The 26,774-nt window shown below is 43.5% G+C and overlaps 1 protein-coding gene across 1 annotated transcript; it reads right to left on the reverse strand.

Annotated features, from left to right (window-relative positions):
- Positions 1-350: 350 nt before the first annotated feature.
- LOC143808826 (zinc finger protein 777-like) lies at positions 351-25,624 on the reverse strand. The gene is made up of 8 exons (XM_077291920.1): positions 25,256-25,624; positions 16,905-16,989; positions 9,678-9,804; positions 9,312-9,416; positions 9,095-9,211; positions 6,101-6,205; positions 4,908-5,024; positions 351-2,189 (listed from the first exon to the last, which is right to left on the reverse strand). The coding sequence occupies exons 1-8, from the start codon at positions 25,486-25,488 to the stop codon at positions 1,348-1,350; spliced, it is 1,731 nt and encodes a 576-aa protein (XP_077148035.1). The 5' UTR covers positions 25,489-25,624; the 3' UTR covers positions 351-1,347.
- Between the last annotated feature and the right edge of the window lie 1,150 nt (positions 25,625-26,774).

Genomic DNA, 26,774 nt, shown 5'->3' on the forward strand with positions numbered 1-26,774 from the left:
CCATTGGGAACCATAACATATTAATACACACTTAGGTCTCGATTCATTATGGCTTTTGCGCCTGTTTTTTGTTCAGTTTCTGGTGATTTAAGTCTATTTTTCATTTGCACAAAATTCTTCTTTTAATTTGCGTCTTATTTTTACGCCTATTTTATACACTTTAGCCAGTTCTTTTTTTTAATGTTTGCTATCGTCGGCATGGTTGTTACTTTTCAGAAGCTTGCAGACGATTTATAAATTGGGAGATTTTAAAAGGTCGCAAACTTTTTGCGCAAATGAAACATGCCACATTTTGATATTAAAAAGTACTGGACAGGTTACAGATAGAAATAAAGAGAATTTCGGATTTTTAAAAGTTAAATTCCAAGAGTTATTTTGAAGAATTTGGCACAAAAAAAGTCAATTATTACAAGACAAAATGTGACTAAAAAATAAAAGATTGCAAATGAAATCATGGCCTTAATGTCTCTTTACACGATCAAATGTGTCTTCAACGGAAAGCTCGTACCTATCACTCGCCAGTACTCACATACTGCTAATCAACAAAATGCTTGTTGGTTGCTACGTGGATCGTTTATGCCGACCTATAAAAAATTGGGAAAGTGTTGCCGATAATATGGACACATTATGGGGATGGAAACATCATATTAACCATCATTCTGTCTCCATCTATTGCCATAGATGAGCGCCAAATTACTCATATAGTTGATCTGCCCTCCAAGAGGGTAGAAATCTTCTCCTTTAAATGAGCTTTACCGATCAGGTCAGACCAAAGCAAATCAGAAACTAATTACGTCATTGTATTTGTATTACACGCACTGTAACAGCTCGTTATCACCATGATATGTATCGTCAGGGTTAGCACCCCCCTACAATGCTTCATTTCAGGTGCCCACCACCATGTATTAACTAAACAAGACCCAACTTGTAAGGTGGAGGATTGAAGTGATACATCAAGGAACATAGCTAAATGCAGGAAAAAATAAGGGATTTACAGGTCTCCATTCCAAAGGTCTAATCATCTTTGGTCTTCTACACGAGGTCACCAATGTAAAAATATGTGGTGGCTGGAGTTTCATTACAAAAATTAGACATTTTTTTTCCAGTAACCCCATTTCCCCCTCCTGCGCATGCAAAGTATTAGTGTTCTTATTAAGTATGGGATAGAGCTTATAAAAAATAAAGTCAGAAGAAGATGCAAGCAAACTCCATCTGACCCTCAAAGTCTTGGGTGCGTGACATCTCTCCCCAGAGCTGCAGCTTTTCGACTCTTCCATATCTCCGACCTGCTCGATGACTTCTTCATTCAACAACTAAGTTTATACAGTATACGTGACAACCCCTGCCTCACTTTTCTGGCCATAGAGTCTTCCATGTGAGCTTTCTACGCTCTACCAGCCTCTGATGAGATTTCTGGTGGCCGAGAAGACTGGTTTTCTGTCGGAAGCTTTTTCCACATTCGAAGCAAACAAAGGGTTTCTCCCCAGTATGAGTTCTCTGGTGCACAGTGAGATGCGAGTTGACACTGAAGGTTTTGTGGCACACGGGACACTGATAAGGTCTTTCTCCAGTGTGTGTCCTCAAGTGGACCTTAAGATGGTAAGACTTTGTAAACTTCTTACCGCACACCTGACATCCATACGGACGCTCTCCTGTATGTGTCCTCTGATGGACTTTCAGGTGCGCACTCTTGTGAAATCGTTTTTCACAAACGAGGCACTTGTATGGCCTTTCCCCTGTGTGGATCCTCTGGTGGATTTTCAGTTTGTAGGAGTTAGAAAAGCCTTTCCCGCAATCTGCACAAATATACGGTGCTGGCAAGCTTCTGATAACAGGTCTTGAAAGTGGCGGGATGATGTAGTCGTCTCCTTCATTATCCGGTTGCTCACAAGTCCAAGACGTATGAACTGTTTGGTGTAAGAGAAGGGTCTCGCTTTCAGTGAAGCTCTGTTGACACTCGGAGCACTGGAATGGCCGCGCCTGTGGAGGACTCGATGGGTCTATAAAGTCATAGGCACATTCGGATATGGGCTGACCGATCCTGAATATGGACTGGCACTTTCTAGGGCGTGGGAGCCGGATTGGTAATGGATCATCCCATTCTTCAGCAGATCCATTTTCTAAGATCAGTTCATTATGCTGGATATCTGTGAAACATTCCTTAGCCGGGCTCTGGATAAAACCATTATCTGTGGAGGTAGAAATAAGACTTATAGTGCTATTATGTGCAAGTTACATAGTTAGTTACATAGTTATTAAGGTTGAAGGAAGACTGTAAGTCCATCTAGTTCAACCCATAGCCTAACCTAACATGCCCTAACATGTTGATCCAGAGGAAGGCAAAAAAAACCCATGTGGCAAAGAGTAAGCTCCACCATGGGGAAAAAAATTCCTTCCCGACTCCACATACGGCAATCAGACTAGTTCCCTGGATCAACGCCCTATCAAGGAATCTAGTGTATATACCCTGTAACATTATACTTTTCCAGAAAGGCATCCAGTCCCCTCTTAAATTTAATTAATGAATCACTCATTACAACATCATACGGCAGAGAGTTCCATAGTCTCACTGCTCTTACAGTAAAGAATCCGCGTCTGTTATTATGCTTAAACCTTCTTTCCTGCAGACGTAGAGGATGCCCCCTTGTCCCTGTCTCAGGTCTATGATTAAAAAGATCATCAGAAAGGTCTTTGTACTGTCCCCTCATATATTTATACATTAACATGAGATCACCCCTTAGTCTCTGTTTTTCCAAACTAAATAGCCCCAAGTGTAATAACCTATCTTGGTATTGCAGACCCCCCAGTCCTCTAATAACCTTGGTCGCTCTTCTCTGCACCCGCTCCAGTTCAGCTATGTCTTTCTTATACACCGGAGACCAGAACTGTGCACAGTATTCTAAGTGTGGTCGCACTAGTGACTTGTATAGAGGTAAAATTATGTTCTCCTCATGAGCATCTATGCTTCTTTTAATGCATCCCATTATTTTATTTGCCTTTGTAGCAGCTGCCTGACACTGGCCACTGAATATGAGTTTGTCATCCACCCATACACCCAGGTCTTTTTCATTGACGGTTTTGCCCAGAGTTTTAGAATTAAGCACATAGTTATACATCTTATTACTTCTACCCAAGTGCATGACCTTACATTTATCCCCATTAAAGCTCATTTGCCATTTATCAGTCCAAGCTTCTAGTTTACATAAATCATCCTGTAATATAAAATTGTCCTCCCCTGTATTGATTACCCTGCAGAGTTTAGTGTCATCTGCAAATATTGAAATTCTACTCTGAATGCCCCCTACAAGGTCATTAATAAATATGTTAAAAAGAAGAGGGCCCAATACTGACCCCTGTGGTACCCCACTGCTAACCGCGACCCAGTCCGAGTGTGCTCCATTAATAACCACCCTTTGTTTCCTATCCCTGAGCCAGCTCTCAACCCATTTACACATATTTTATTTTATATATTATTATATATACCGTATATACTCGAGTATAAGCCGAGATTTTCAGCCCAAATTTTTGGGCTGAAAGTGCCCCTCTCGGCTTATACTCGAGTCATGATCGGTGGTGGGGTCGGCGGGTGAGCACTGTCATATACTCACCTAGTCCCGGCGATCCTGTCGCTCCCCCTGCCTGTCACACTGTCTTCGGGTGCCGCAGCCTCTTCCCCTGAGCGGTCACGTGGGACCGCTCATTAGAGAAATGAATAGGCTGCTCCACCTCCCATAGGGGCGGAGCCGCCTATTCATTTCTCTAATCAGCGGTGCCGGTGACCGCTCAGGGCTATGGGGCAACGGTGCAGAGTACTATATGGCACAGCTATGGGGCAATGGTGCAGAGCACTATATGGCACAGCTATGGGGCAACAGTGCAGAGCACTATATGGCACAGCTATGGGGCAACAGTGCAGAGCACTATATGGCACAGCTATGGGGCAATGGTGCAGAGCACTATATGGCACAGCTATGGGGCAACAGTGCAGAGCACTATATGGCACAGCTATGGGGCAACAGTGCAGAGCACTATATGGCACAGCTATGGGGCAACGGTGCAGAGCACTATATGGCACAGCTATGGGGCAACGGTGCAGAGCATTATATATATGGCACAGCTATGGGGCAACGGTGCAGAGCATTATATGTGGCACAGCTTTATGTGGAGCATCTATGGGGCCATAATGAATGGTATGGGAGCATCTATTTCTAATTTTGAAATTCACCGGTACCTGCTGCTTTTTCCACTCTAGGCTTATACTCGAGTCAATAAGTTTTCCCAGTTTTTTGTGGCAAAATTAGGGGGGTCGGCTTATACTCGAGTATATACGGTATATATATAATATATATATATATATATATTATTATATATTATATTATATTATTATATATATTTATTTTATTTTTATAAGTGACACCAAAGCCAGAAGACCTGCAAATCACTTATCCTCTGAAATCAGGTAATAATTCTAGACAAATGATTGTCCATCAGAACATTCACCAGACCTAAATAACAAGGCTAATAACCTGTTGCTAAAGTAGTAAAAAAAATACTTCTGTGTGCATAGAAACCGAAAAAAAAAGCCATCGCGTAATTAGGAGTCCACTAAAGAACTATGCGAATCCCGAAGCCTGTCTTGTGTACCCCTGAAAAAGCCTATGCGAAACGTGCCCCGGGGTTCATGTGGTGGATCCAGCAGTATCACATTATGCCCCGTCTCTTATAATATGGGGCCTAGCTGACTAGTTTGTGCTGACTAAAATCTCCTCTTACTGACCTTTTTTTCACTTGTATATTTTTAATTCTTATTAAATAAAGTGTACTTTTTTTTACATATCTTTAGTGGATTCTAGTTACTCCTTGAAGGTCTTCTGTAGGTTGTCTCACCAGCTGATGTGTGGACTGACCTGCATGCTCCTGGTCGCTCAGGATCTCGTTGTGATCTGCTTCCTGCAGATTCATCCAGAAGGGCTCCACACTCCCATCTATAGTAACCGATATTCCTGTTCCTATGAGTTCATCACCTGGGGAGTCGAAAACAGATGAACAGTCTCAATGGTCCACTAAGCATTTCTCTCTTGTATACAGATGAACAATACCATGAGGCTTGGAAGCAAGTTGACAAATTCAAGGCTGGAACATTTCCATACCCTTAAGGTACCTTCACACTAAACGATATCGCTAGCGATCCGTGACGTTGCAGCGTCCTGGCTAGTGATATCGTTTAGTTTGACAGGCAGCAGCGATCAGGATCCTGCTGTGATGTCGCTGGTCGTTGAATAAAGTTCAGAACTTTATTTGGTCGTCAGACCGGCGTGTATCGTCAGGTTTGACACCAAAAGCAACGATACCAGCGATGTTTTACGCTGGTAACCAGGGTAAATATCGGGTTACTAAGCGCAGGGCCGCGCTTACTAACCCGATGTTTACCCTGGTTACCAGCGTAAAAGTAAAAAAAAAAAACAGTACATACTCACCTGCGCGTCTCCTGCCGTCCGCTTCCTGCTCTGACTGAGTGCCGGCCCTAAAGTGAAAGTAAAAGCACAGCGGTGACGTCACCGCTCTGCTGTTAGGGCCGGCGCTCAGTCAGTGCAGGAAGCGGACGCCGGGGGACGCGCAGGTGAGTATGTACTGTTTGTTATTATTACTTTTACGCTGGTAACCAGGGTAAACATCGGGTTACTAAGCGCGGCCCTGCGCTTAGCAACCCGATGTTTACCCTGGTTACCCAGGGACCTCGGCATCGTTGGTCGCTGGAGTGCGGTCTGTGTGACAGCTCTCCAGCGACCAAACAGCGACGCTGCAGCGATCGGCATCGTTGTCGCTATCGCTGCAGCGTCGCTTCGTGTGAAGGTACCTTTACACTTCAGTGAGGTGACAACCAATGTTGACTTGCCCAGTTGTGCTCTCTGTAACTGTTTAAACCTAACCCCCAACCAAAATACAGGATCAAAACTCTGGAAAGCATGCTTATACCTGTGAAGTAGGTCTCAGCTCAAGGACAAACTACCTATAGTGACTTATGACATGACAGGGAATAGGCAAAGAAGTCATTACAACAGAATAACTCGAAATTCCAGAAGTGCTAATAACCACTCACCTGACACTTTCTCTCCATCCACTGGTTCTGGGTCAGGACAGGCCTCAAACACTAGATCATCTGGCTTTATCCGTAGAAATATATCCGGCTTCACGATGGGAACCTCTGAATGAAGACAGAACAGTAAACACTGTCCAGGGAAGAGGAATGTTACTTCAAGGACAGAGACCTCAACAGCTCAAGTCTCACCATGTTTCCTAACCTCCAGTGTGTCCATGGTTGTAAAGTGTCTCCTTCCTTTGAGTGCATGTGTGTCCATGATCGTAGAGTGTCTCCTTCCTTTCAGTTTGTCTATGGTTGAATGTTGTCTCTTAACTTTGAGTGTGTCCATGGTTATATATTCTGTCCTAACTTCGAGTGTGACCATGGTTTTAGAGTGTCTCCTTCCTTCGAATGCATGTGTGTCCATGATTGTAGAGTGTCTCCTTCCTTTAAGTGTGTCTATGGTTGAATGTTGTCTCTTACCTTTGAGTGTGTCCATGGTTATATATTCTCTCCTACCCTCGAGTGTGACCATGGTTTTAGAGTGTCTCCTTCTTTTGAGTGTGTCCATTGTGCTAGAATGTCTCCTTCCTTCGAGTGTAATGACGGTTATATAATGTCTCCTACCTTCGAGTGTGTACATGGTTATATATTCTCTCCTACCCTCAAGCGTGTCCTTGGATGTAGAGTGACTCCTTCTTTCAGGTGTGTCCATTGTTATATACTCTTTCCTACCCTCGAGTGTGTCAGTGGTTGAAGAATGTCTCCTTACTTCGAGTATGTCCATGGTTGTATATTCTCTCCTACCCTCATGTTTGTCCATGGTTATAGATGGTCTCCTACTCTGAAGTGTGTCCATGGTTTTAGGGTGTCACCTTCCCTCAAGTGTGTTTATGATTGTAAATTCTCTCCTACTCTTGAGTGTATCCATGGTTGAAGGATGTCTCCTTCGAGCATGTCTATGATGGTATACTCTCTCCTACTCTCAAGTGTATCAATGATTGTAGAGTGTCTCCATTCTTCAAACGTGTCCATTATTGTAGAGTATCTCCTACCTTCAAGTGTATACATGATTGTAGAGTGACTGCTATACTCAAGTGTGTCCATGTTTTGGAGTTTTTTTTAGTTTCTCCTACCTTCGAGTGTGTCCATGGTTGTAGAGCGCATCCTACTATCGAGTGTGTCTATGATTGTAGGGTGCCACTTTCCCTTGAGTGTGTCCATACTTGTAAATTCTCTCCTACTCTCAAGTGAATCCATAGTTCTATATTCTCTCCTACCCTCAAGTGTATTTATGATTGTAAAATATCTCCTACTCTCGAGTGTGTCTATGATTGTAGAGCGTCTCCTTCCTTTGCGTGCATCTGTGGTTATAGAGTCTCTCTTACACTCGAGTAAGTCTGTTGCTACATCCTGTATCCTACCATCAATTATGTCCCTAATTGTACATTGAATCCCATACTGTTGCCTCCTTCTGTGTCTTCAGTACTCGTCTTTCTGGAGACTCTGCTGCTCGTGTCTCCTGTACTATGGCATCTTGCACAATACAAAGTTAATGTGTTCAGTTCATACAACAGTATCCACCAACATTGTGGAGTCAAACCTCCAGGTGATTCATAGAATCATAGAATGTGAGAGTTGGAAGGGACCTCCAGGGTCACCTTGTCCAACCCCCTTCTCAATGCAAGAGTCACTAAACCATCTCAGACAGATGTCTGTCCAGCCTCTGTTTGAAGACTTCCATTGAAGGAGAACTCACCACCTCTCGTGGCCGACTGTTCCACTCATTGGTCACCCTGTCAAACTTTTTTCTAATATCTAATCTGTATCTTCTCCCTTTCATTCCATTGCTTCTCGTGTTTCCATGTGCAAATGAGAATAATGATGGTCCCTCTACACTGTGACAGCCCTTCAGATATTTGTAGACAGCTAATAAGTCTCCTCTTAGCCTTATTTTTAGCAAGCTAAACATTCCCAGATCCTTTAACTGTTCCTCGTAAGACATACTTTGCAGTCTGCTCACCATCCCGGTAGCTCTTTGAACTTTCTCCAGTTTTTCAATGTGTTTTTTTTTAAATGTGGTACGCAGAACTGGAAATATTCCAGATGAGGCCTGACCAAGGAGGAGTAGAGGGGAATTCCTGCTCTCTACGTTGTCTCCTGTCATAGGGGTGCTAATATGTTCTCTCTTGAGTCACCAAGCCTCAGATCTCTGGGATATTTTGTGCACAAGAGTTTGGCCAAAGGGTACCGTCTCACAGTGGCACTTTGGTCGCTACGACGGCACGATCCGTGACGTTCCAGCGATATACTTACGATCTCGCTGTGTCTGACACGCTACTGCGATCAGGGACCCTGCTGAGACTCGTACGTCGAAGCAGATCGTTTGAAACTTTCTTTCGTCGTCAAGTGTCCCGCTGTGGCGGCATGATCGCATTGTGTAACAAAGGTGTGCACGATATTGTATACGATGTAATGGGTGGAGGAGCTTGATACGTAGGAGCGCCAAATTCTCCACCTCCTGTGTGCTGATTGGGCGGTACAATACTGTGCGCTCATTCGACAGACGTGGTACTATTGTTCCCGGCCGATAAAACCGCTGCTCTCGAGCGCTGTATTCTTTTCTCTCCAACCAATGCGCGCACAGTAACCAACGGCCAATCAGCACATTACAGGTGTAGTTAGCTAGCAGCACAACACGCCCCTCGTGAACAACGTCACGCATAGATTATGCAAAATGTGCTCTGAATTAGGAGAGCACCTCCTGTGTGACATGCCTGTATGACTGTCCCGTACGACTTCTACATCGCAAATTTGTCATGAAATTATCGCTCCAGCTCCGTGCATTGCGAAGTGTGACCACAGTCTACGACGCTGGAGCGATAATGGAGCGACGCTGGAGCGTCACGGATCGTGCCGTCGTAGCGACCAAAGTGCCACTGTGAGACGGTATCTAGAGATTAATGAAGGATGATTGTACCGCAGCCTTCAGTCCCTGTATAACAACCTCACCTGAGCTGGGAACACTCTCCCACACCACTGGCCGTCCAGTCTTCTGAGGAGCAGTAACGTCTTCCTCCACAACCTCTCGGATCCAAAGAGAGATATCAGGGTTAAACACGGGAGCACCTGGTAGAGAAGTACCATCAGGGTGCAGTTACAGAAGTGGTTCAATGGCACATGAGGCGATCACTGATTTCCATACTGTACACTTTCAATAACTTTTTACCTGCTGTGAGAGTATTTTTTGGCTCCTTAGTCTTATCCCCGGCCAGCGCCGCCTCCTTTATTTCATCTACTCGCAGCAGTTGTTCCGGGTTCAGGATGGTATATCCTATCAGAAAACATTAGCACATGTGTAAAATCTAAATTTATAGTATAATCAGTACAAAAAAAGAGGATCACAAGCTGTGGTCTCTCACTAGGAGCTAGTGATAAAGGAGGTTGGAATTTAGTTTCTGTGCCTGGATCAGTACTGCAGGGCAGAGGCATCAAAGCAATTACATCCTGCATCCTGAGAGCCAACAGAAAAGCAGCAGAATAAGAAACATTGCTCTCAGAATCACTACATATATGTCAGGAGGTGACTTCTTACCCATCGACAGCAGAGTCGTGTGGATCTCCCGCATCACATTCTTATAAAGCTCCTTCTGCCAGTCCTCCAGCACCCCCCACTCCTCAGCAGAAAAGCAGGCCGACACATCGTGGAATGTCACCAGGGCCTAGCAAGAAAGACCATAAAATGGCTGGCTCTAAAAGAGGCTAAAACCATATGAGGCTGTCTCTAAAGACGGAGACAGCAAATGAGGCTACCTCTACGAGAGGATGAAACCATATGGGGTTGGCTCAAAATAAGGCTCACACCACATGAGACTGGCTCTATGAGAGAATGAAACCATGAGGATGGCACTGTGGAAGGTAAACACAAGATGAGGCTGGCTCTACAAGAGGTTAACACATGAGGCTGGCTTTACAAGAGGCTAACACCACATGAGGCTGGGTCTACAAGAGGCTAACACCACATGAGGCTCGCTCTACAAGAGGCTAACACTACATGAGGCTGGATCTACAAGAGGTTAACACCACATGAGGCTGGCACTGTGGAAGACTGATACCAGATGATGATGGCACTGCTAGAGGCCAACATCACATGAGGCTGTCTCTAAGAGTGGCTGAAATCACATGAGGCTGGAACTATGGGAGGCTAACATCAGATGAGACTGACACCAAATTAAGTTGGCTCTACGGGAAGCTGACATCATATGAGGCTGGCTCTACAAGTGGTCAACATCATGTGAGGTCGGATCGATGAGAGGTTGACACCACAAGAGGCTGGCACAGGGGAAGACTGACACCAGATAATGCTGGAACAGCGAGAGGCTAACACCACATGAAGCCAGCTCTATAAGAGACTGAAACCACATGAGGCTGGCACTACGAGATATTGACACCTCAGGAGCATGGCTTTGACAGTGGCTTATACCACAAGAGGATGGCACTGTAGAAGGCAGACACCAGATGATGCTGGCCAACAACACATAAGGCTGGCTCTTTGAGAGGCTGACATCATATGAGTCTGGCACAGTGGGTGGCTGACACCAGATGAGGCTGGGTCTACGAGAGGCTGACTCTTGTGAATTCTGCTCTTGGGCTCCCTCCGGTGGTTATAAGTGGTAGCGCTGCTGTCTCTGGATCGCAGCATTCATCAGGTGTGTCCACTTTTTACAATTCTGACTGGGCTATTTAGTCTTGCTTGACCCTTTAGTCAGTGCCAATTGTCCATTGTTCCTGGAGGATTCACATCCCTGCCTGGTCTCTCCTGCTTTGCTGTTCATTTCAACAAAGATAAGTTCTGGCCTTGATTTTTGCAGTCCACATGCTGTGGGCCTTATTGTTCTTTTCCATGTCTTTGTCTTGTCCAGCTTGGTCTGTATAAGGATTTGTTTAGCCAAGCTGGTATCTCTGGAGATGCAGATATACCCTCCATATCTTTAGTTAGATGTGGAGATTTTGTATTTTCTGTGGTGGATATTTTCTAGTGTTTTAATACTGACCGCATAGTACTCTGTCCTATCCTTTCTATTTAGCTAGAAGTGGCCTCCTTTGCTAAATTCTGATTTCAGCCTGTGTATGTTTTTTCCCTCTCCTCTCACAGTCAATATTTGTGGGGGGCTGTCTATCCTTTGGGGATTTTCTCTGAGGCAAGATAGTTTTCCCTTTTCTATCTCTAGGGGTAATTAGTCCTCCGGCTGTGTCGAGATGTCTAGGGAGCGCTAGGTACATTCCACGGCTACTTCTAGTTGCGGTGTTAAGTTCAGGGTCTGCGGTCAGTACAGGTACCACCTTCTCTAGGGTACGTCTCATGCTGCTCCTAGGCCACCAGATCATAACAGTACAACTGGCCAACAATGAGTTAACCGCATCTCAGAAGAAGGGAAGGAAAGTGCTGAGCCATTTTTTTTTCCGTAGTCTGTTGTGGGTTTTTTTCCCTCTTTACCTCTGGGTGGCTCAGGAGTTTGGCGCTGGCATGGATGTTCAGGGATTGGCTTCTCGTGTGGATCAACTTGCTGCTAGAGTACAGGGTATTTTCGATTATATCGTTCAGACTCCGGTTTTAGAGCCTAGAATTCCAACTCCTGATTTGTTTTTTAGGGACAGGTCCAAATTTTTGAGCTTTAAAAATAACTGTAAACTGTTTTTTGCTGTGAAACCCCGTTCCTCTGGTGATCCCATCCAGCAGGTTAAAATTGTTATATCTCTGCTGCGTGGTGACCCCCAGGATTGGGCATTTGCCCTGGAACCTGGGAATCCGGCTTTGCTTAATGTAGACACCTTTTTCCAGGCGCTTGGGTTATTGTATGATGAACCTAATTCAGTGGATCATGCTGAGAAGACCTTGTTGGCCCTGTGTCAGGGTCAAGAAGCGGCAGAATCATATTGCCAGAAATTTAGAAAATGGTCTCTGCTGACTAAATGGAATGAGGATGCCTTGGCGGCAATTTTCAGAAAGGGTCTTTCTGAATCCGTTAAAGATGTTATGGTGGGGTTCCCCACGCCTGCTGGTCTGAGTGATTATATGCCTCTGGCCATTCAGATTGATCGGCGCTTGCGCGAGCGCAGAGTTGTGCACACTATGGCATTGTCTTCCGAGCGGAGTCCTGAGCCTATGCAGCGTGATAGGATTGTGTCTAGAGCTGAACGACAAGGATTCAGATGTCAGAATAGGTTGTGTTTTTACTGCGGCGATTCTGCTCATGTTATTTCTGATTGCCCTAAGCGTACCAAGAGAATCGCTAGTTCTGTTACCATCGGAACTGTACAACCTAAATTTCTGTTATCTGTGACCCAGATCTGCTCATTATCGTCATTTTCTGTCATGGCATTTGTGGATTCAGGCGCCGCTCTAAACTTAATGGACTTAGAATTTGCCAGATGTTGTGGTTTCCCCTTGCAGCCTTTGCAGAGTCCTATTCCTTTGAGGGGCATTGATGCTACACCGTTGGCTAAAAATAAACCTCAGTTTTGGACACAGCTGACCATGTGCATGGCGCCAGCCCATCAGGAAGATTGTCGTTTCCTGGTGTTGCATAATTTGCATGATGCTGTTGTGCTGGGTTTCCCATGGTTACAGGTGCATAATCCGGTATTAGATTGGAAATCTATGTCTGTGACTAGTTGGGGTTGTCAGGGGGTTCATGGTGACGTTCCTTTGATGTCAATTGCCTCCTCCCCCTCTTCTGAAATTCCTGAGTTTTTGTCAGATTTCCAGGATGTATTCAATGAGCCCAAGTCCAGTTCTCTTCCACCGCATAGGGACTGTGATTGTGCTACTGACTTGATTCCAGGCTGTAAGTTCCCTAAGGGCCGACTTTTCAACCTGTCTGTGCCAGAACATACCGCCATGCGGAGCTATGTTAAGGAATCTTTGGAGAAAGGGCATATTCGGCCATCTTCTTCACCATTGGGAGCAGGTTTTTTTTTTGTTGCCAAGAAGGATGGCTCCTTGAGACCCTGTATTGATTATCGCCTCTTGAATAAGATCACGGTCAAATTCCAATACCCTTTGCCTTTGCTTTCTGATTTGTTTGCCATGATTAAGGGGGCTAGTTGGTTTACTAAGATTGACCTTCGAGGGGCATATAATCTTGTTCGTATTAAGCAGGGTGACGAATGGAAAACTGCGTTTAATACGCCCGAAGGCCATTTTGAATACCTTGTGATGCCATTCGGACTCTCTAATGCTCCATCTGTGTTTCAGTCCTTCATGCATGATATATTTCGGAATTATCTTGATAAATTCATGATTGAATATTTGGATGATATTTTGATTTTTTCAGATGATTGGGAGTCTCATGTGAAACAAGTCAGGATGGTATTTCAGATCCTTCGTGATAATGCCTTGTTTGTGAAGGGGTCTAAGTGCCTCTTTGGAGTACAGAAGGTTTCTTTTTTGGGCTTCATTTTTTCTCCCTCATCTACAGAAATGGATCCGGTTAAGGTTCAGGCCATTCATGATTGGATCCAGCCCACATCCGTGAAGAGCCTTCAGAAATTTTTGGGCTTTGCTAATTTTTATCGCCGTTTCATTGCCAACTTCTCCAGTGTGGTTAAACCCCTGACCGATTTGACGAAGAAAGGCGCTGATGTGACGAATTGGTCCTCTGCGGCTGTTTCTGCCTTTCAGGAGCTTAAACGCCGATTTACTTCTGCCCCTGTGTTGCGTCAGCCGGATGTTTCTCTTCCTTTTCAGGTTGAGGTTGACGCTTCTGAGATTGGGGCAGGGGCCGTTTTGTCTCAGAGGAATTCTGATGGTTCCTTGATGAAACCGTGTGCCTTCTTTTCTCGAAAGTTTTCGCCTGCGGAACGCAATTATGATGTCGGCAATCGTGAGTTGTTGGCTATGAAGTGGGCATTTGAGGAGTGGCGACATTGGCTTGAGGGAGCCAAGCACCGTATTGTGGTCTTGACCGATCATAAGAATCTGATTTACCTCGAGTCTGCCAAACGGCTGAATCCTAGACAGGCCCGATGGTCCCTGTTTTTCTCCCGTTTTGATTTTGTGGTCTCGTATCTTCCGGGTTCTAAGAATGTTAAGGCTGATGCCCTCTCTAGGAGCTTTTTGCCTGATTCTCCTGGGGTCCTTGAGCCGGTCGGCATTCTGAAGGAAGGGGTGATTCTTTCTGCCATCTCCCCTGATTTACGACGGGTTCTTCAGGAATTTCAGGCTGATAAACCTGACCGTTGTCCAGTGGGGAAACTGTTTGTTCCTGACAGATGGACTAGTAAAGTGATTTCTGAGGTTCATTGTTCTGTGTTGGCTGGTCATCCTGGGATTTTTGGTACCAGAGATTTGGTTGGTAGGTCCTTTTGGTGGCCTTCTTTGTCACGGGATGTGCGTTCTTTTGTGCAGTCCTGTGGGACTTGTGCGCGGGCCAAGCCTTGCTGTTCCCGCGCTAGTGGGTTGCTTTTGCCTTTGCCGGTCCCTGAGAGGCCTTGGACGCATATTTCTATGGATTTTATTTCGGATCTTCCGGTTTCCCAGAGGATGTCAGTTATCTGGGTGTTTTGTGACCGGTTTTCTAAGATGGTTCATTTGGTACCTTTGCCTAAATTGCCTTCCTCTTCTGATTTGGTTCCGTTGTTTTTTCAGCATGTGGTTCGTTTGCATGGCATTCCGGAGAATATTGTGTCCGATAGAGGTTCCCAGTTTGTTTCTAGGTTTTGGCGGGCCTTTTGTGCTAGGCTGGGCATTGATTTGTCTTTTTCTTCCGCATTTCATCCTCAGACAAATGGCCAAACCGAGCGAACTAATCAGACTTTGGAAACTTATTTGAGATGCTTTGTGTCTGCTGATCAGGATGATTGGGTGGCTTTCTTGCCATTGGCCGAGTTTGCCCTTAATAATCGGGCTAATTCTGCTACCTTGGTTTCACCTTTCTTTTGTAACTCTGGTTTTCATCCTCGTTTTTCTTCAGGGCAGGTTGAGCCTTCTGATTGTCCTGGGGTGGACTCTGTGGTTGACAGGTTGCAGCAAATTTGGGCTCATGTTGTTGACAATTTGGTGTTGTCTCAGGAGGGGGCTCAGCGTTTTGCTAACCGTCGTCGGTGTGTTGGTTCCCGGCTTCGGGTTGGGGATTTGGTCTGGTTGTCTTCCCGTCATGTTCCTATGAAGGTTTCTTCCCCTAAGTTCAAGCCTCGGTTTATTGGCCCTTATATTTCTGAGATTATCAATCCAGTGTCTTTTCGTTTGGCCCTTCCAGCCTCTTTTTCCATCCATAATGTTTTTCATAGATCTTTGTTGCGGAAATATGTGGTGCCCGTTGTTCCCTCTGTTGATCCTCCTGCCCCGGTGTTGATTGATGGGGAGTTGGAGTATGTGGTTGAGAAGATTTTGGATTCTCGTTTTTCGAGGCGGAAGCTTCAGTATCTTGTCAAATGGAAGGGTTATGGCCAGGAGGATAATTCTTGGGTTGTTGCCTCCGATGTTCATGCTGAGGATTTGGTTCGTGCCTTTCATTTGGCTCGTCCGGATCGGCCTGGGGGCTCTGGTGAGGGTTCGGTGACCCCTCCTCAAGGGTGGGGTACTGTTGTGAATTCTGCTCTTGGGCTCCCTCCGGTGGTTATAAGTGGTAGCGCTGCTGTCTCTGGATCGCAGCATTCATCAGGTGTGTCCACTTTTTGCAATTCTGACTGGGCTATTTAGTCTTGCTTGACCCTTTAGTCAGTGCCAGTTGTCCATTGTTCCTGGAGGATTCACATCCCTGCCTGGTCTCTCCTGCTTTGCTGTTCATTTCAACAAAGATAAGTTCTGGCCTTGATTTTTGCAGTCCACATGCTGTGGGCCTTATTGTTCAGTTCTTTTCCATGTTTTTGTCTTGTCCAGCTTAGTCTGTATAAGGATTTGTTTAGCCAAGCTGGTATCTCTGGAGATGCAGATATACCCTCCATATCTTTAGTTAGATGTGAAGATTTTGTATTTTCTGTGGTGGATATTTTCTAGTGTTTTAATACTGACCGCATAGTACTCTGTCCTATCCTTTCTATTTAGCTAGAAGTGGCCTCCTTTGCTAAATTCTGATTTCAGTCTGTGTATGTTTTTTCCCTCTCCTCTCACAGTCAATATTTGTGGGGGGCTGTCTATCCTTTGGGGATTTTCTCTGAGGCAAGATAGTTTTCCCTTTTCTATCTCTAGGGGTAATTAGTCCTCTGGCTGTGTCGAGATGTCTAGGGAGTGATAGGTACATTCTACGGCTACTTCTAGTTGCGGTGTTAAGTTCAGGGTCTGCGGTCAGTACAGGTACCACCTTCTCTAGAGTACGTCTCATGCTGCTCCTAGGCCACCAGATCATAACAGCTGACACCACATGAGGCTGATTCACCAGATGAGGCTGTCTCTACGAGAGGCCTACACCACATGATGCTGACTCTACAAGAGGCTGACACTACATGAGACTGACACCACATGAGGCTGACTCTACAAGAGGCAACACCACATGAGGCTGGCTCTACAAGAGGCAAATGCTACATGAGGCTGGTACATGATGCTGACTCTACAAGAGGCAACACCACATGAGGCTGGCTCTACAAGAGGCTGACGCTACATGAGGCTGGCTCTAGAAGAGACTGTCTAAACAACAAAAGGTTGCTTCCATGAGATGCTGTTATTAAGAGAGGTTGGCACCGAGAGTGGGTAACAATACAAATGGTTTCTATCACTTGAGGCTTTAACCATGAGAGTCTGACATCTAACACATAAGGCTGACACCTTTAAACAATGAAACTGCCTAGTATCAGCTGCTGAATACATGATTCGCTTTCTTACCCGCACTGACACCTGATGGGGGAGGATGGCAGCATCCATGGCACAAAAACCGGGATCAGCCGAGTCCGACATGTGCACTGCGGCTCTAAAGCAAAATATAACATACGAGAAATGAAGAGAGATGCTGCAGTCACTTCAGGGAAATACATGTATACATATAGTGATCAGAGAGATGCTGCAGCCATGTCAGGAAGATTTAAAAAGTCTACACACCCATGGTAAAATGCCAGGTATTTGTCATGTAATATAATCCTTCCAAGAAGAATCATTTCAGAACTTTCCACCCTTTAATATCACCATAATCTGTACTGTACAAGTCCATAGAAAAATAAACTGACATTACTTTAAGGAGGAAGTAAAAATAACAAAACTACAATAATGTGGTTGCATAAGTGTGCGCACCCTCTTATAATTGGGGCCGTGGTTGTGTTCAGAATCAGCCAATCACATTTCCCCTTATATTACATAGTGGCAAGTGCTCGGCCTCCGTCATTTATAGTGATTGTCATCAACCTCAGAGAAATTGTTGCTGTTTCAGGAGGATTTTCCTGACATTTTCTGGTCCGTAAACAGCCAACAACACAGTAAGGGATCTCATTGGTGAAAGTTATCAGTCAGGAGGTAATACAAATACATGTCCCAGGCATTAGATCTACCATGGACAATGTGAAGACATCATTAAGAAGTGGCTAAAACTTGGTACAACAGTGACATTACCTAGAACAGGATATCCCTCAAAAATTGCTGAAAAGACAAGAAAAAAATTGGTCTGGGAGGCAGCCAAGAAGCAGACAGGATCATTAAAGGAGCGGCAGGAATTTTTGACCAGCCCTGGATGTTTCCAGTATGTGAAAACAATCTCCTGCATTCTTCATATGTCCAGCCTGTTGGGTCAGGAGTAAGGCAGAAGCCTTTTCTTACACAGAAAATCATAAAAGCCTTTTTACGTTTTACCAAAACCTCCATTACGTCGACCAGAAGTATGAAACGTTTTATAGCTGATGAGACCAAGGGGGAAATTCTTGGCCATAATCCACAAGGTGAAAAGCCGACACAGCACATCGCCAGAAGATCACCATCCCCACAGTGAAGCATGGTGGAGGCAGCATTGTGCTTTAGGGCTGAGGCTTTGGTGAAGGTGGAGGGAATTATGAACAGTTCCAAATAACAGTCAATTCTGCAACAAAACCTTCTGGACTCTGCAAAAATTTATCCTCATCTTTAGATTTTTAGCAACTACATTATTTTCATTCTTTATTTTTTTTTTTTCCACTTGAAAAGATTTTAGTTTATTTTCTCAATTTATTTGTACAGTATATGGGTGACATTAAAGGGGAGCAAAAGTCCTGAAATGTTTCTTCTTCCTAGGATTTTTTACATAACAAAAAATGTTATCCACTGTACATTTATATACACATAGTGATCAGAGAGACGCTGCAGCCATGTCAGGAAGATACAGGAGAACACATGTTGGTCATTTCGAAACGAGCCTTTAATGACTTGTAGTAGAACCTTATAATAGTCTCTGGGCCTTATTTCTTAAAAAAAAAAAAAAAAGTCTTTGCTGCCAATAGCAACCAATCACAGTGCAGCTTCCATTTAATAAATGGCTTTGGTAATATGAAAGCTGAGCTCTGATTGGTTGCTCTGGTAATATGAAAGCTGAGCCCTGATTGGTTGCTCTGGTAATATGAAAGCTGAGCTCTGATTGGTTGTCCTGGTGGTATTAAAGTTGAGCTCTGACCAGACAGTTTCATTCGTCATCTCGCAGATGATGGGGCCGACACACTACACTACCGTCAAAGAAGCAATGTCCACCGCAAATCAATTTTGGAAGATAATTTCATTCAATTGTGCATATACATTAAGGTAAGGTGAATCAGATGAGATAATAGAAAAAATACAGCTACCTTCCTCTCTAATCCCCATCCGGTGACACCAGTATTTTATACATTACCCAAAATTCATAAATCTCTCTATAATCCACCGGGCCGTCCCATTGTGGCCTCCACTACTTCCATCCTGTCTATCTTCCTTGAGAAGATATTCACACCATTAATCAAAAAGACTCGTTCCTTCATTCTCGACACCACCCATTTTCTTAAGATCATTACAGATCTCTCCACAGGTCCCTCTCACCGTCTACTCGTCACATTGGATCTCAATAGTTGATGCTTTGACACAATTTGTCCATGACCTCAACTCTAACGGGACAGAACTACAGTTTACGCTCAATTTCGATCAATCCAAGATTTCATTTGTAGATGCCCTCGTGGTCAAAAATACAGAAGGCCATTTCTCTTCCGATATCTACTCTAAGCCGTCGGATTCCAATAGCCTTCTTCATTATAGCAGTTGTCACCCAAAATCCACAAAAAATAGCCTCAATCGGTCACAATTTCATAGAGTTACTAATATCGTATCGGACCAAACAATTCGCTCTACCAGGTTAGATGAAATGTCCAGAAAATTCCTTTATAGGGATTATCCCTTAAACGAGACAAGAAATTTAGTTATCACCAGAACCTCATCTACTGAATCGAAACCCCAGCAAGAACGTATCCTGTTTGTCCACAACTACTAGCCAATGAAGACAAAATGTATACTATCATCTCTTATTAAGTAACGCCTATCCTGGTGTGGAAGCTTTTAAATTACCAGCACTCGTGAGCACAAAATGTCCACGTAATATCAGGGATCGCATAATTCGGGAGGATATTGGTAGTTTTTCCCGTGTACAACAGTTCCTGAACACCAGAAGACAAGGTACATTCCCATATTTAGGCTGTGTTGCCTGTTCGAATGTAATTAACACATCCAATATTGTGCATCCGCACACTGGTAGATCTTACCCCATCAATTGTTACTCTACGTGTGAGACCAACAATGTGGTCTACTTGATTTACCCCTTAGTGACGGAGCCAATTTGTAATGACCATGCCAATTTTTACAATTCTGACCACTGTCACTTTATGAGGTTATAACTCTGGAGCTTTAATGGATCCCGATGATTCTGAGATTGTCTTCTCGTGACATATTGTACTTCATATTAGTGGTAAAATTTCTTCGATTTGACGAGTTTATATATGAAAAAAAACGGAAAAATTTTGAAAATTTTGCAATTTTCAAACGTTGAATTTGTGTGCCCTTAAATCACAGAGATATGTCACACAAAATAGTTAATAAATAACATTTCCCACATGTCTACTTTACATCAGCTCAATTTTGGAAACATATATATTTTTTTGTTTTAAGTTATAAGGGTTAAAAGTTGACCAGCAATTTCACATTTTTCCAACAAAATTTACAAAACCATTTTATTTAGGGACCACTGCACATTTGAAGCGAGTTTGGGGGGTCAATATAACAGAAAATACCCAAAAGTGACACCATTCCAAAAACTGCACCTCTCAAGGTGCGAAAACCACATTCAAGATGTTTATTAACCCTTCAGGTGCTTCACAAGAACTAAAGCAATGTTGAAAAAAATGAACATTTCACTTATTTCACAAAAATTTTACTTTGGAACCAATTTTTTTTTTTATTTTTACAAGGGTATCAGGAGAAAATGGACCACAAAATTTGTTGTGCAATTTCTCCTGAGTACGTTGATACCCCATATGTGGGGGAAATCCACTGATGGGGCGCATGGCAGGTATCAGAAGGGAGGGTGTTGTGAATTCTATTTTTGGGCTCCCTCTAGTGGTCACAAGCGGTACTGTGTAGTGTTGTCTTTCTGCAGGTTGGCTGCATCAGCTGGTTCGTTATCCTTGGTTGGTTTCCTATTTAGCTCACCTGGAGACTCAGTTCCTTGCCTGCTATCAATGTATTCAGTGCTCTTCAGATTCCTTGTGGCTACCTTGCTCCCAGTCTCTCCAAGACAAGCTAAGTTTTTGTTTGATCATTTTTTGATTATCAGTGTTCATTATGTTTTTAGTCCAGCTCGCTAAAATGTGATTTCCTCGCTTGCTGGTTGCTCTAGGGGACTGAGTTTCTCCCCCCACACCGTGAGTTGGTGTGGGGGTTCTTGAAATCTCAGTGTGGATATTTTGTAAGGGTTTTTTACTGACCGCATAGATTCCCTTTTCTATTTTCTGCTATCTAGTATTAGTGGGCCTCATTTGCTGAATCTGCTTTCACCCCTGTGTATGTGCCTTCCTCTTACCTCACCGTTATTATCTGTTGGGGGCTTCTATATCTTTGGGGATTATTTCTCTGGAGGCAAGAGAGGTCTTTCTTTCTCTCTAGGGGTAGTTAGTTCCTCAGGCTGGCTCGAGACGTCTAGGATTTGTAGGCACGTTCACCGGCTACTTCTAGTGTGTTTGGATAGGTTCAGATTTGCGGTCAGTCCAGTTTGCCACCTCCCTAGAGCTTGTCCTATGTTTGTTACTTAGCTGGAGTAATTTGTGATCCTCAACCACTAAGGATCATAACAGGAGGGAGCACAGTTTGACTTTTTGAACGCAAAATTGGCTGGAATCAATGGTGGAGCCATGTCGCGTTTGAAGACCTAAACAGTGGAAACCCCCCACTTCTAACCACAACCCTAACCCCAACACACCCCTAACCCTAATCCCAACCATAAGCACAACCCTAACCCCAACACACCAAACCCGAATCCCAACCATAACCCTAACCACAAACCTAACCCCAACACACCCCTAACCCTAATCCCAACCCTACGCATAACCCTAATCACAACCCTAACTCTAACCACAAACCATCCCCAACACACCCCTAACCCTAATCCCAACCCTAAGCATAATCCCAAACATAACCACAACCCTAACTCTAACTATAACCCAATTCCCAACCCTAATCCCAACCCTAACCACAAACCTAGCCCCAACACACCCCTAACCATAATCCCAAACATGACCACAACCCTAACTCTAACCATAACCCAATTCCCAACCCTAACCCTAATCCCAACCCTAACCGTAATCCTAACTCTAACCATAACCCTTACCCTAACTTTAGCCCAACTCTAACTCTAATGGAAAAATGAAAACACATATAATTTTATTTCATTATATTTCCCTAACGGTGTGATAACGGGGGTTTTATTTACAATTACTTTTATTTTTATCACTGTGATAGGGTCTACAAATCCACAATTCGGTCACTGCTCTCTAATTACAGTGATAATTAGTGACAGTCTCTGCTCTCTAATGAGTGATAATTAGTGACAGTCTCTGCTCTCTAATGAGTGATAATTAGTGACAGTCTCTGCTCTCTAATGACAGTGATTAGTGACAGTCTCTGCTCTCTAATGACAGTGATAATTAGTGACAGTCTCTGCTCTCTAATGACAGTGATAATTAGTGACAGCCTCTGCTCTCTAATGACAGTGACAATTAGTGACAGTCTCTGCTCTCTAATGACAGTGATAATTAGTGACAGTCCCTGCTCTCTAATGAGTGATAATTAGCGACAGTCTCTACTCTCTAATGACAGTGATAATTAGTGAGTCTCTGCTCTCTAATGACAGTGATTAGTGACAGTCTCTGCTCTCTAATGACAGTGATAATTAGTGACAGTCTCTGCTCTCTAATGACAGTGATAATTAGTGACAGTCTCTACTCTCTAATGACAGTGATAATTAGTGACAGTCTCTACTCTCTAATAACAGTGATAATTAGTGACAGTCTCTGCTCTCTAATGACAGTGATAATTAGTGACAGTCTCTACTCTCTAATGACAGTGATAATTAGTGACAGTCTCTACTCTCTAATAACAGTGATAATTAGTGACAGTCTCTGCTCTCTAATGACAGTGATAATTAGCGATAGTCACTGCTCTCTAATGACAGTGATAATTAGTGACAGTCTCTACTCTCTAATGAGTGATAATTAGTGACAGTCTCTGCTCTCTAATGACAGTGATAATTAGCGACAGTCTCTGCTCTCTAATGAGTTTGATAATTAGTGACAGTCTCTGCTCTCTAATGAATGAAATTAGTGGTAGTCTCTACTCTAATGACAGTGATAATTAGTGACAGTCTGCTCTCTAATGACAGTGATAATTAGCAACAGTCTCTGCTTGCTAATGAATGTGATAACTAGTGACAGTCTCTGCTCTCTAATGACAGTGATAATTATCGACAGTCTCTGCTCTCTAATGAGTGTGATAATTAGTGACAGTCTCTGCTATCTTATGACAGTGATAATTAGTGACAGTCTCTGCTCTCTTAAGACAGTGATAATTAGTGACAGTCTCTGCTCTCTGATGACAGTGATAATTAGTTACAGTCTCTACTCTCTAGTGACAGTGATAATTAGTGACAGTCTCTGCTCTCTAATGACAGTGATAATTAGTGACAGTCTCTGCTCTCTTATGATAGTGACAATTAGTGACAGTCTCTACTCTCTAATGACAGTGATTAGTGACAGTCTCTACTCTCTTAAGACAGTGATAATTAGTGAGTCTCTGCTCTCTAATGACAGAGATAATTAGTGACAGTCTCTGCTCTCTAATGACAGTGATAATTAGTGACAGTCTCTGCTCTCTAATGACAGTGATAATTAGTGACAGTCTCTGCTCTCTAATGAGTGTGATAATTAGTGACAGTCTCTGCTCTCTAATGACAGTGATAATTAGTGACAGTCTACTCTCTAATGACAGTGATAATTAGTGACAGCGTCTGCTCTCTTAAGACAGTGATAATTAGTGACAGTCTCTACTCTCTAATGACAGTGATAATTAGTGACAGTCTCTACTCTCTAATGACAGTGATAAGTGACAGTCTCTACTCTCTAATGACAGTGATAATTAGTCAGTCTCTGCTCTCTAATGACAGTGATAATTAGTGACAGTCTCTGCTCTTTTATGATAGTGACAATTAGTGACAGTCTCTACTCTCTAATGACAGTGATAATTAGTGACAGCTTCTGCTCTCTAATGACAGTGCTAATTAGTGACAGTCTCTGCTATCTAATGACAGTGATAATTAGTGACAGTCTCTGCTCTCTAATGACAGTGATAATTAGTGACAGCTTCTGCTCTCTAATGACAGTGCTAATTAGTGACAGTCTCTGCTATCTAATGACAGTGATAATTAGTGACAGTCTCTACTCTCTAATGACAGTGCTAATTAGTGACAGTCTCTGCTATCTAATGACAGTGATAATTAGTGACAGTCTCTGCTCTCTAATGACAGTGATAATTAGTGACAGCTTCTGCTCTCTAATGACAGTGCTAATTAGTGACAGTCTCTGCTATCTAATGACAGTGATAATTAGTGACAGTCCCTGCTCTCTAATGAGTGTGATAATTAGTGACAGTCTGCTCTCTAATGACAGTGATAATTAGTGACAGTCTCTACTCTCTTATGAGTGATAATTAGTGACAGCTTCTGCTCTCTAATGACAGTGCTAATTAGTGACAGTCTCTGCTATCTAATGACAGTGATAATTAGTGACAGTCTCTACTCTCTTATGAGTGATAATTAGTGACAGCCTCTGCTCTCTAATGACAGTGATAATTAGTGACAGTCTCTGCTCTCTAATGACAGTGATAATTAGTGACAGCCTCTGCTCTCTAATGACAGTGATAATTAGTGACAGCCTCTGCTCTCTAATGACAGTGATAATTAGTGACAGTCTCTGCTCTCTAATGACAGTGATAATTAGTGACAGTCTCTGCTCTCTAATGACAGTGATAATTAGTGACAGTCTACTCTCTAATGACAGTGATAATTAGTGACAGTCTCTGCTCTCTAATGACAGTGATAATTAGTGACAGTCTCTACTCTCTAATGACAGTGATAATTAGTGACAGTCTCTACTCTCTAATGACAGTGATAATTAGTGACAGTCTCTGCTATCTAATGACAGTGATAATTAGTGACAGTCCCTGCTCTCTAATGAATGTGATAATTAGTGACAATCTGCTCTCTAATGACAGTGATAATTAGTGACAGTCTCTACTCTCTTATGAGTGATAATTAGTGACAGCCTCTGCTCTCTAATGAGTGTGATAATTAGTGACAGTCTCTGCTCTCTAATGACAGTGATAATTAGTGACAGTCTCTGCTCTCTAATGACAGTGATAATTAGTGACAGTCTCTGCTCTCTAATGACAGTGATAATTAGTGACAGTCTCTACTCTCTAATGACAGTGATAATTAGTGACAGTCTCTGCTCTCTAATGACAGTGATAATTAGTAACAGTCTCTACTCTCTAATGACAGTGATAATTAGTGACAGTCTCTGCTCTCTAATGACAGTGATAATTAGTGACTGTCTGCTCTTTAATGAGTGTAATTAGAGAGTTCAGTAATTAGTGAGTGCAGCTGGTGGGCGGCTCCGGCCTCACACTCGGGGGGCTGCACCCTCGGGGTCTCTTCTTACCTTTCTTCTTCTGCAGATTTTTCTTTCCACGATTTTATCTTGCAAAACAGAAAATTTAGGAAAAGCTCATATCCATTGCGCATGCGTAGAATAAAGTGACTGAAGGCTGTGAGCGTGCGTAGACGCTGGACGCTGCTCCTAATGCGCAGGCGCAGCACCCGAGGCATTTCAGACGGCTCGCCTGTGCTGGGTGTCAAGCTGGTGCGCAAGTTCCGGTCATGCGCATCAATCATCGCAGCTTCTGCGCGGCCATGTTTGTAGTGGCAATAACATCCCCAAATAGTTCGGTTCTAGATCGGAGGTGATTGTGAGAACTTTCAGCAGCACCTCGGATACTCCCCTCCGGTGTGACGGCGAGAATGGCGCTGATTCCTGGCTCCTCATAGCGACCACACTGGAGTCTCCTCTTCTGGCGTCTTCACGAGGCTCAAGGCGGTTTCTTATTCGTCAGTTTTTTCTTTTCTGTTTTTTTTATAGGTTTAACAACAAAAATAATCCTCCCAATAATAACACACAGTGCAGCGAGGAGCCTGAGGGGAAGACACTGAAAAACGGCTACAAAAACGATAAAACTGGGGCAAAAATGGGCATCGAAGGGCGTATATGAAAGGGTTAAATGACTGTGGGCTAGTGATGGGTAGTTCGTGAGTGAGTAGTTCAAAATGAACTAATCTTCAGAGTGAACTAGTTCGTCTAGTTCACCATCCTGACAGAGATTAGTTCATTATGTACTAAACAGCAAGTGGGAGGAGACAGAGAGTGATCCCTCATACAGCTCCTCACACTGAAGATCCCTGCTCTCACACTTGCTCTTTATAGCTCCTGATGCTGGAAAAGAAGGTAGTAAAACACTATACCACACATCAAATACAAATATAATAGTAATAATAAAAACTGAAATTGTACAGTAGACAGACCCAGCTCATGTGTGTATGAGAGAGTGATTCTGTGGTGGGGTTCATGCCCCTCACCAGTCTTTATGATAAGATCAGCCTCCTGTAGAGGATCAGCCTAGCCTTGCTAAAATCTTTACCACTGGCTCCTGTTCTGTTCTCAGGATGCTGAACGGCTTCTCAGCTCCCTCATACACAATCATTAGGAGTCAGTACTCTACACTAATACAGGCAGGGGAACTGCTGCTGGGCTCAGTGAGATGCATCACGTTGAACTAGGCTGTCCTGAGTCATTCTCAACAGAACATCTAGTTCAGCAGTTCATTTAGTTCACAGGTCACATGACATGATGCATTTCCTATCAGCTCCTCACAGGAGCTAGGGTGGAGAATTATCAGGCTGTCTAATAGGAAGATTTTCTTTGCCCCATAGCAACCAATCACAGGTCAGCTTTCTGATACTGCAGTAGTGCAGTGCTCTGGCAAGTGAAATCTGAGCTGTGATTGGTTGCTATGGGCAGCAAAAGATCCATTTACTGTAAGGGTATGTGCACACATCAGGATTTCTGGCAGAAATTTTCCTGACAAAAAACGGACATTTCTGCCAGAAATCTGCATGCGTTTTTA

Source organism: Ranitomeya variabilis, chromosome 2, assembly GCF_051348905.1.
Source record: "Ranitomeya variabilis isolate aRanVar5 chromosome 2, aRanVar5.hap1, whole genome shotgun sequence".
NCBI classification, from domain to species: domain Eukaryota; kingdom Metazoa; phylum Chordata; class Amphibia; order Anura; family Dendrobatidae; genus Ranitomeya; species Ranitomeya variabilis.

Excerpts from the sequence above, each read along its gene's own strand:
- LOC143808826 (XM_077291920.1), bottom strand. The coding sequence starts at position 25,488 with ATGATTGATGCGCATGACCGGAACTTGCGCACCAGCTTGACACCCAGC. Across the intron at positions 9,805-16,904 it reads CCCATCAGGTGTCAGTGCGG|GCCCTGGTGACATTCCACGA; the intron begins GTAAGAAAGCGA and ends CTTTCTTGCTAG. Across the intron at positions 9,212-9,311 it reads AAAAAATACTCTCACAGCAG|GTGCTCCCGTGTTTAACCCT; the intron begins GTAAAAAGTTAT and ends CTTCTCTACCAG.